The 9,895-nt window shown below is 42.4% G+C and overlaps 2 protein-coding genes across 2 annotated transcripts; one reads left to right on the forward strand and one right to left on the reverse strand.

Annotated features, from left to right (window-relative positions):
• Nucleotides 1–185: 185 nt before the first annotated feature.
• Nucleotides 186–3,773, reverse strand: irf7 (interferon regulatory factor 7). The gene is made up of 10 exons (XM_058075853.2): nt 3,634–3,773; nt 3,320–3,473; nt 2,565–2,730; nt 2,423–2,484; nt 2,293–2,335; nt 2,121–2,201; nt 1,797–1,981; nt 663–864; nt 474–589; nt 186–408 (listed from the first exon to the last, which is right to left on the reverse strand). The coding sequence occupies exons 1-10, from the start codon at nt 3,639–3,641 to the stop codon at nt 250–252; spliced, it is 1,176 nt and encodes a 391-aa protein (XP_057931836.2). The 5' UTR covers nt 3,642–3,773; the 3' UTR covers nt 186–249.
• Nucleotides 3,774–6,993: 3,220 nt separating this feature from the next.
• On the forward strand, nt 6,994–9,411 carry LOC131131680 (uncharacterized). Its single transcript, XM_078793790.1, has one exon. The coding sequence runs from the start codon at nt 7,644–7,646 to the stop codon at nt 8,592–8,594; it is 951 nt and encodes a 316-aa protein (XP_078649916.1). The 5' UTR covers nt 6,994–7,643; the 3' UTR covers nt 8,595–9,411.
• The last annotated feature ends 484 nt before the right edge of the window (nt 9,412–9,895 follow it).

Here is a 9,895-nt window from a genome sequence, read left to right on the forward strand (position 1 = left end):
GGTTGAATCTTAGGGTACCTTATGATACAATATGATATACAAAACATGGCTCACCATAATAATGAAATATCTATGAAATAAGCTGGGATAGGCTCTAAAGTAAATAAAGTACATTTAAATTATTATTGTGTGCAGCATTTATGGTTATAGAGTGAATAAAGTCATCCAAAATACAAGTAGGTTTACTCACTTTATTTTTATTTGCAAATGACAAATATCCCAACAGTTTAGCTTAAACTTAGCTTAACTTCAGCTGAACGCAGTTGTTGGCGGGCTGTAGTTAGACGCTATGAAATCAAGGAGGGAGAAGCTGTTAGAGAATTGAAGGCTGACATTGGCGCTGTTCAGGGACGATGCGCCTTCTGTCTGGGCCATCTCATGATGGTTTTGGAGGATCAGTGGGACTACCTGCCGAGAGAGATGTTTTGTTACGGCGATTTGAAAAAGACACGATATGTGATATCACAACTCACCTGGACAACAATAAGCTTCTTCTCCAATGGTTTTCCATCAGGGAACGTCTCCCCAAAACACATGGTGATAGTATAGTTAGGAGAACTTCCCTTTTTCTCACGATACTGTTTCAATTCTGAAAAAATAAACATAAAATTAATTTAATAGTGTCATATAATGTATAAAAAAATGGTGAAAATCACACCCACCGTGAAAAAACTTTGGAAAACTGATGAGCTCCACCATGGTGTTTTGGGGTAATTTTCTGGGCTTTGCTAGAGCCATGTTGGAGTTATCAGTGCTGGCAAATACCCGACAAGTGTCCTGCCTGGTTGCATAAATACCAGACTCTAGCACCATAAGGAGGAGACCCCTCTGGATGCTGTTAAGGATGCTGTTGGTGTACTGAATCTAGCGGAAGACACCAGAAAAAGTAAATAACTAAAGAAGGGTTAGGGCTTGGAAGAGTTAGGGTTAGTGTTGGTGGAAGACTAGATCAAAGACTAGACCGAGACTAGACCAAAAGTGATTTAGGATTTAGCACTCATACACCACCTCAGTGGAACATTTGGTTTTCATTTGGCTTTCATTGGCTTAAACTTGCATTGAGATCACTTGCGATGCAGGGAAGCTAGAAACACTCCCAGGGACCAGGGAGTAATGTCGGCTCCCAGCATGCCTTGCAGTACAATAATTTACACTGGTTAATGTATCGCAACGTATCAGTTACCAGGTACTTTGTAAATATACCCCTCAGCGTAAAGCCTGTGAGCAGTATCCGGGTGATATATATACACTACCGCTCAAAAGTTTGGGGTCACTTGGAATATTTTTTGGGCCAGTCTGAGATATGTTTTTTTCTTGGCAATCCTGCCATGAAGTCTGAAGTCCTGAAGTCGCCGCTTCACTGTTGATACTGACACTGGTGTTTGACGGCTACTATTTAGTGCGACCTGTGAGGCGTCTTTGTCTTAAACTACACAGATATTTGTCTTCTTGCACAGTGGTGCAGCGTTTTTCTGTCCTTGTTAGACACAGTTTGTGCTGCTCTCTGAAGGGAGTAGTTAACAGCATGGTAAGAGATTTTAGTTTTAATTTAGATTTTTAGATGGGTTTTCTAATCATCTAATAGCCTTATAAAATGATTAACTTGTTGATAGTAGGCCTCTACAAAAATGTAGATTGTTCCTTGAAAATCATCTGATTAATTATAATTGTTTGTAAAATGCATGAAAATGTGTTTACCTTTGGAAAACAAAGAAAGTTTTGAGCGGTAGTGTATATATTTTTATTATAAGTGTTTTTTGGCATGGCTTTATTTTATTTCCACTTTGTGGCATTACCTGTTTGTGGTCTTTGAGGCCCTCAGTGGTGGGAAAACGGAGTGGAAAGTAGTCGACGGGTGCCTGGTGGAGGTGGTGGAGTTGGAGACTAGCTGTGTTCACACGGATTTTTAGCATTTGTTTGTTTCTGTAGTGGATGGACACCTCTAGATCGATACTCAGAAACTGATGCCGATCTGGAAATACTGGAAAAGCAACCAAACAAACATGAAATATGGCATGCTTAGAAACATGATGATGTACTGAAGAAACTGTATACTGAATGGGCTTGGCTAGAACTCTCTTCAATGACAAAATCTTCACAAAAAGGAAGGAAATGCTCACTTGGTAAAATATGTGTGGGTTGCTCGGCTATTGCAGCAACGGAAACGATTCCCTGCTCAGTTGGATGTTGTTGGACATATTCTGTTGGCACACATCAGAGACATGAATGCAGTTAAGAACAACTTAAGTTGTTGTTATATTTTATACTTGTCCATATGCGATTATGCAGTACCTGTACCAAGCTCTACAACCATAGAATTATTGGTAAATTCTTGCTGTTTGAAGAGAGAAACACAGAATCCATCATTAGCACAGACGTCTATTTTAATATAACCAACGTGAAAGCAGTTTTATTGTAAAACCTCTGGGGGGGCCCTGTAGAGGTCCTCCATTTGGTCATGAGTTGGTATACTTTCTTGGTTTGCTGCAAATTAAAATAAACAAACGTGAATGTCAAATATTTGCATCGACGACAGACTATGATATAAATAGAAAGTACATTACCCTTAGTGTTAATAATCTCATAGATTTTATGTGGATTATCAGACTTGGAGTTATCTTGAATCAGTTTGAAACACTCAAGGTTGTGGAGGTTACAGCGGAAGTTGGTTTTCCATCTGGCCTTGTCATTCGGGAAGTCCTTGATTTTACCACTGACCACTGCCCATTCCTGTCAATCATAACCATTAAGACGTCAGGTTGAAATGCATCTGCAAAAATATTACATTCTTCTAAAATATGCTACTGGGATTCTTTGGTATGGTTTAAAAATGTTTCCTCAGAATTGGTAGGGATGGGTATTAGTATTTTTAAACAAAAACTGCATGCAAAACAAGAAGTAGTAACCCGCAAGGCATGCTGGGAAGTTACCCAGCATGCCTTGCGGGTATTACACATTAGCATAAAACAGTATGTGAGAGTAAGAGTGTAAATATGGCTCACTCCTGATCATTAAACCACAATAATTTGGTATAATTTTAACTTTTGACTGACTTTTAAAGTAGAGCCTCAAAATGCGAGAAACATGACAAATAATTTTTGAGTAGGCAAACAACCAATAATGTGAAATAGGCTGCTCATCAGTTGATCAAACGTTTAAGACCACAGCCTTTAAAAGACAAAATCATGGCAAAAAATGTGGATTCAATGTTATTTTCTGTTCACAAAATCTCATGTCAATATCTGAGCTAATAAGCTAACAGCTCTTCCTGGTCGGTACCACGTGCGTTGACAAGGTCAGTAGAGGAAGTGAGACCTACACGAAATAGTTTAGTGTCGGCAGCGCTGCAGTCCTTTCTCGAGTTGTGCTTCCAGGGAATTCGAAGCATGTTTCGAGCAACGAAGTACAATCCCTCGTACTGGCCCATGTTTACTTGATGGATGAGCCAGTTGGCAAACTGCGGCTTGGGAGGACTACATGGGACCAAACATGACGGCTTAATCAGTACACTTTAATCTTGGACTGAACAGTCAATAGACTTGAAGAGACTTGCACACATACAGGAAACATGAACAGGAACTAGCAATAAAAACACCCTCAACCACAAAAGCGACCAAGAAAAATTCTCCTTACCGTTGCATTTCTTAAAAGATGGACACTTTCAGGCGGCGTTTATCTGGTTCGTTCTGACAACGTGGTGTGATTTTATAGACGAGACACGGCAGTGGGAGGACACCACTTCCTGTGGTATTCCCTGCGTAAGAGGGCGTGTTTGCTGTGTCATGGCTGGATTTAAACCACCAATGAGGCCCCTCCAGGTGTACAAATTGGCGGCATCAGAGGGTGTTTTCCAGTGGCGGGAAGAATGAATGGGGAATTTCAGTATCGGTGGATAATCAAAGTCCAGACAAAACCTGTTTTCTTGCATCATATGTTGGAATCGATTGTAAAAGGACTATTTTTATACCATAGTTTCAGGTGTCAAAAGGGAGACATCAGGACTGATGGCTGGATAAACAAGTCAATGCACTGTATGGTACAGTAGTGATGAAATCATAATGCATTTCATGCAAATACAATGAAACCAAAAAGCTGAAATGTTGATACTAATAACTCTATTTAGTACACCTCTGCTATTAGTGATGGCTCCTTCCTAGGCCAATTCCGAAAGGCGAAAGTAATGCATGCTGGGTAACTTCCAGCATCTTCCAGCACTGTTTTCTTAAGTGAGTTTGGTTATCAAGGCTATATACTCACTCTTAAATTATACTTTTAATGAGCTATTTTTGCCACGGTTATTATATTTAATAAAAACAAATGTACCTTTAGTTGTACCAGGCATTAAGGCTGGTCAAATATTCTTTTTCCATGACTTGCAGCTGTTCATCCGCTGATCCAAAGGTTAAGACAACAGCCTATTTTGGTACGACGTACATTATTAAAAAAATAAAAACATGCATCAGATTAGTAACTGTTACATTTGTTCACTTCCTGCTTTCCTAATATAGTTCAAGTTTATTTAGTGATTTATTTATTTATTTTTGTCACATACCGAAGTACGAGTTAATATGACCATACAATGACATAATGGGTCATATCACAAAAAAGTACAAAAATAAAAAAATATTAATTAATTAAAAAATAATAAAATTAAAAAAACAATGCTACCCATTATGTCATTGTATGGTCATATCACTTTGTACTTGGTATGGGACAAAAAATTACAAAATTTTAAAATAAAAAAAAAAACAAAAAAAACCAAAACTGTATTATGGAAAGCAGGAAGTGAACAAATGTAACAGTTACTGATTGTAAAAGTACCAGATGGAGGGGTAGGATTTAATAAGCTTTGCTTCTTCCTACTCCTTTTGGACATTTGGAACTGTGAACTGATTATGTGATGCATTCAATTGTAATCTGATGCATGTTCAAATGAAATCAAACCATTACCATTACCATTACCGTTGCCTTTCAAAGTCAAAATATTGGCAAAAATTGGGTTTCTGTGTTATTTTTCTGTCAAATATTCACACTCATAATCTCTTGATGCACAAAGCAAATAATATAAGCAAGAACTCGGAGCTTGCAGCCCTCGTATGGATACCATAAAATTAGCAATACCCAATGCCGCACCATGCTGCCCATGATGTCTGACCTTTAACGCTCACCAAAATAACATCTAGTGAAACTAGTTCAATGCTTGTGATGAATAAGGGGACTCAATAAGGGGACTTTTGGCATCAGTGCAGGTGTGTTGTGTCTACTCTAGTGTATATATGTAAGTGTGTATTAATAACTGACAGTGTGAGAGACCACAGTGCTTGCACAAAAGCACTACATCACACAATTTAGCTTCTATTGACGTTTATAGCGCTAGTAGCGTAGGCGATCTATATATCCATTTTCTATCCTCAATCATCCAGCTATTCATTTTTTATGCCGCTTATCCCGACTAGAGTGGCGGGGGTTATGCTGGAGCCTATCCCAGCTGATACCCTGGACTGATTGCCAGTATTTTTGTGTTTAAATGTGCATGCCAGTTCATCCAACAAACCATAGCACAGGTTCTTCTCTCTCTCTCTCACATGCAGAGGAGATGTCAGTAATACAGAAGTGAAGCAGCATTGATTGGAACACTTCCCTATTCCTGCCTATTAGAACCTTATATAGATGCTCCTTGTTGAGCTAGCAGTCATTTGTTTGAAGTATCCCAACACTAACATCACAAATGGTCACTTTTAAATGTGAAGTTTAAATGTTAAGTTTGACTCACAGCCAGGTGGCTTTGGGTTTGAATCTCGCCTGAGACTTCTCTGTGTTAAATTTGCATGTTCTCACTGTTCTCGTATGGGTTTTCTATCTCCTCTTGTTCTCCCCTTGCACAGGGCACATATAGGGCACATATAGACAAACAACCATTCACACTCACATTCATACCTATGGACAATTTGGAGTCGCCAATTAACCTAGCATGTTTTTGGAATGTGGGAGGAAAACCCACGCATGCACGGGAAGACCGTGCAAACTCCACACAGAGATGGCCGAGGGTGGAATTGAACTCGGGTCTCCTAGCTGTGTGGCCTGCGTGCTAACCACTCGACCACCATGCAGCCCCTAGGCTTAAATCACGTGTTTAAAATTTACATTTTACACTGATTAGACTGTCATGTTTGTAATCACATTGACCACCACAAACAAGAGTTTAACAAGGACAGATGATATTTATTTCAGTGGTTTATCCTTTGGCGCCCCCTGCAGGTGATACATGGTAGCGGTGCAAAAATTGACCTTTTGGACTTTGGGTGACAGAATGCACAAAAATTCAGCAGTTTTATGCTCCACAATCTGACAAGTGAATGTTAAAAAATGGTGGTGCATCCCAATAAAATATAATTAAAAAATGCCCTGAACTTTTTTGACAATTTTTCCAAATTTTTTGAGATACCAAATTGTTTAAAAAAATAGAAATACATTCCTAAAATATTTCACTCTGTTTCGATTTAGACTACTAAAATAAATTATATCCTAGGCGGCACGGCGGTTGAGTGGTTAGCGCGCAGACCTCACAGCTAGGAGACCAGGGGTTCAACTCCCTGTGCATGCCTGGGGGTTTTCCGGGTACTCCGGTTTCCTCCCACATTCCAAAAACATGCTAGGTTAATTAGCGACTCCAAATTGTCCATAGGTATGAATGTGAGTGTGAATGGTTGTTTGTCTATTATATGTGCCTTGTGATTGGCTGGCCACCAGTCCAGGGTGTACCCCGCCTCTCGCCTGAAGACAGCTGGGATAGGCTCCAGCACCCCTGTGACCCTCGTGAGGAAAAGTGGTAGAAAATGAATGAATGAATGTTTTCTTTTCTATCCCCTCCTGCTCCGATCCATCTTCTATGCTGCTTATTCCTCCAAATTGTCCATAGTCAATTTGGAAAATTTTCCAAATTCATAGTCTTATGTTATACGTAATATATATAATAATAAATAGAATTCAGCTATAAACCTTTGAGCTACATTCAAGTAGTTTTTGTGCAGTCATGACTTCTTTTCACCGCCAGAGGGCGCCAACGTCTTATGTTCTGTATCCTTATGTGCAGTACTGTTTATTTTGGGCACCATCGGATTCCACGTATTGTGTTTCTCCCCCTTAAAAAAAAAGAAGTTTGTAAAAGCACATAATAAAATAAATACGCCAACGGATCTTCCTTACTTGCTTGCTGATCTTAAAACCCACGCAAACCCACTGTCCACTTGAGACGGTGCTGAAAAATGTTTCCGCGCAGCTGCAGGTAGATTCGGGATGTGAACTATGTTTTGCATTCCAAGTGGAATAAAGTGCCCACGAAGCTGCATGTCATTAATGCGCGTCCTCTCTCCGCACGCCGGCCAATTACTGCGCACAGAGACACGCTTAGCTTGTATTGGGGTGCAGCCTGGTTACAGCACACAGGGTCTTGGTATTTGTGGTTGCAAAGAACTGCAGGAGAAAGAAGACTTATAATTTGAAGACTTGCCAGGGGTACATTGTCAAAAATTCAAAAGGCATTTCAAAGAGTCCAACCATGCACTTTTTTTTTTCTTTTTCCACCCAGTCTTTTCTATTTCTCCTCCTCTCTTGCTTTCTTCTCGCATGGTTTGAATGGACCAATGGGCCTTCAAGTTGGGAGACATTGGCATGCAAATGAGACCAACGCGTGCTCGGCGCGCACTGAAAGCTCAGATTGTTTATTGAGCTCCCCGGAGCCACGCGCCTGGCCCGCGGAGGAATCACACAGCGGGGGCGGGGCATTGCCACGGAGCGTGCGTGGGAGGGGGGTGCGCGTCGGGGCGCGTGTTGAAAAAGAGGAGTACTGCCAACGTTTGGCTCACATCGCCAGTCAAGAGAGACCACGTTGGACACACGGGCCTTCCCCCCCTCCCCCGTGTACCCCTTCCCACGCCAAGCATCACTTGCATCCATCACAGGAGTTGTCACTGGACATGGCGACCATCACCACGACGCACACCGCTTTTACTTTTGCGCTCACCGAGAGACGCGCAGGCTTGAGCGCGCAGGAGTGCACGCTCCCGGCCGGAAACGCTAACAGCGGGGCAGCATCAGCAGCATCAGCGGCGGTAGCGGTCCATCAGAACCGGAACAAAGTGCTGAAAAGACAGCGATCCAACTCCCCGGAGCTGCTGCGCTGCAAGCGGCGCCTCAGCTTCACCGGCCTGGGCTACTCCATCCCTCAGCAGCAGCCGGTGGCTGTTGCGCGGCGGAACGAACGCGAGAGGAACCGAGTCAAGCAAGTCAACATGGGCTTCCAGACTTTGCGCCAGCATGTTCCTAACGGGGCAGCCAACAAGAAGATGAGCAAGGTGGAGACGCTGCGCTCGGCGGTGGAGTACATAAGAGCTTTGCAGCAGCTTTTAGACGAGCACGACGCCGTGTCGGCTGCGTTCCAGTGCGGCTTGCCGTCACCCACTCTTTCCAACACCTACTCAGCCGACCCGGAGTCGCCTCACTCCGCGTACTCGTCGGATGAAGGCGGTTACGAGCCCCTGAGCTCAGAGGAGCAGGAGTTGTTGGACTTCACCACCTGGTTCGACCGCTACTGAGGCGGTAGCGGAACCACACCGCCGTGCGTAAAAAGCCACAGACTGAGACTGGACACTCCCTCCGTCAACCTGACTGCCTCTGCGAGGGAGGCAGCCGAGCAATAATGACAGCGGGAGGAGAAGCCGGATGGTATGGACCTCCAACTCCACCTCCACCTCCACCTCCACCTCCTGCTGCATACAAAGTGAAGGAGGTGAACTGTTATGTTGACGCTGAAGTCAAAACTGCTGAATAAGTGCAATTAATGGGTGACACAGCGTCCTGGAAGATGATGCGTCAGCAAACTGTTCTTCACATCATGATGTATACATTTCTTATACTGTCATTTACTGTCATATGAAGACATATTTTTCTACACTCATATCTGTTATGAATGAAGTTTTCTAAGTGTGTGTCACCTGACAGCAATATCATGGCTACTACCTGGGACAGATTGTAGTTTATCCTCTAGAACCGGCGTGTCCGAGGTTTTTCCTTCCGAACCAAGGCCACATAGTGAAAAATCCGAAGATGCATGCATTGAAAAAAATCTAACAATATATTTATAGAAATTTTTTTTTTTGTCAAAATTTTTAATTTTTTTTTTTTAGGAATTGTATGTCTAGAATGAGCTGCAAGCCACACTTTTGGACACCCCCCCCCCCACTATAGGAGATCTTTATTGATGCACTTGTTCTCCGCTTCCGGTAGCCTCAAATGTAAATATTTGATTTTAACAGATATATTTTGTGTAAAACCATTTTTTTTGTAATAAATAAATAATCTATTTATATGAAATGATTGTGTTGGTTTGGTTCCATCTGTGTGCACAACCTATGGAGCATTCTATACCCTAACCCCCCCACCCCCCCCTTTTCCGCCCCTTTTCTGTGACCTTTAATTGGGCCCTCAATAAGAATAAGAGACATGCACCTTCCACCACTCTTTGTCCGCATTCAGGGTGGGGAGATTAATATTACGTTTCATGCTTTGCATTGTTTCACGAGTGCACGATTTCGCCTGGAGGGAGAGTGTTTTTCAGGGTGGTGGGGGCGGCGGAGGGGGAGCAATTCACTCTTCTCAAAAGCCTATTTGAAATACGGCCCCGGGAAAGTCAGCAAGACAATGAGTCGGGGTCAAAATTCGTATTGGGTTGGCTGAGATCAATCTAAATAAAACCTGGCCTTGTAGACTACTTGTATCTCCAACTGTGTTTTTCATGCAAGGCTCAATCACAAGCACGTCTCCTGCGAAACACGAAGCGCTGCACCCCACCGCGGGCGCCATTGTGCTTCCTGTGCGCCTCATTATTTAAATTGAG

The sequence above is a fragment of the Doryrhamphus excisus genome, linkage group LG1 (assembly GCF_037039965.1).
Source record: "Doryrhamphus excisus strain RoL-2023G ecotype Guam linkage group LG1, RoL_Dexc_Guam_v1.1, whole genome shotgun sequence".
Taxonomy (NCBI): domain Eukaryota; kingdom Metazoa; phylum Chordata; class Actinopteri; order Syngnathiformes; family Syngnathidae; genus Doryrhamphus; species Doryrhamphus excisus.

Bases quoted from the DNA above. Each gene is read 5' to 3' on its own strand.
- irf7 (XM_058075853.2), bottom strand. The intron at 2,731-3,319 runs GTAGGTCTCACT...TATGATTGACAG, and splicing joins CCGACACTAAACTATTTCGT to GAATGGGCAGTGGTCAGTGG. The intron at 2,202-2,292 runs GTACTGCATAAT...GTGTGCCAACAG, and splicing joins GGTTGTAGAGCTTGGTACAG to AATATGTCCAACAACATCCA.
- LOC131131680 (XM_078793790.1), top strand. From the start codon at position 7,644: ATGGGCCTTCAAGTTGGGAGACATTGGCATGCAAATGAGACCAACGCG.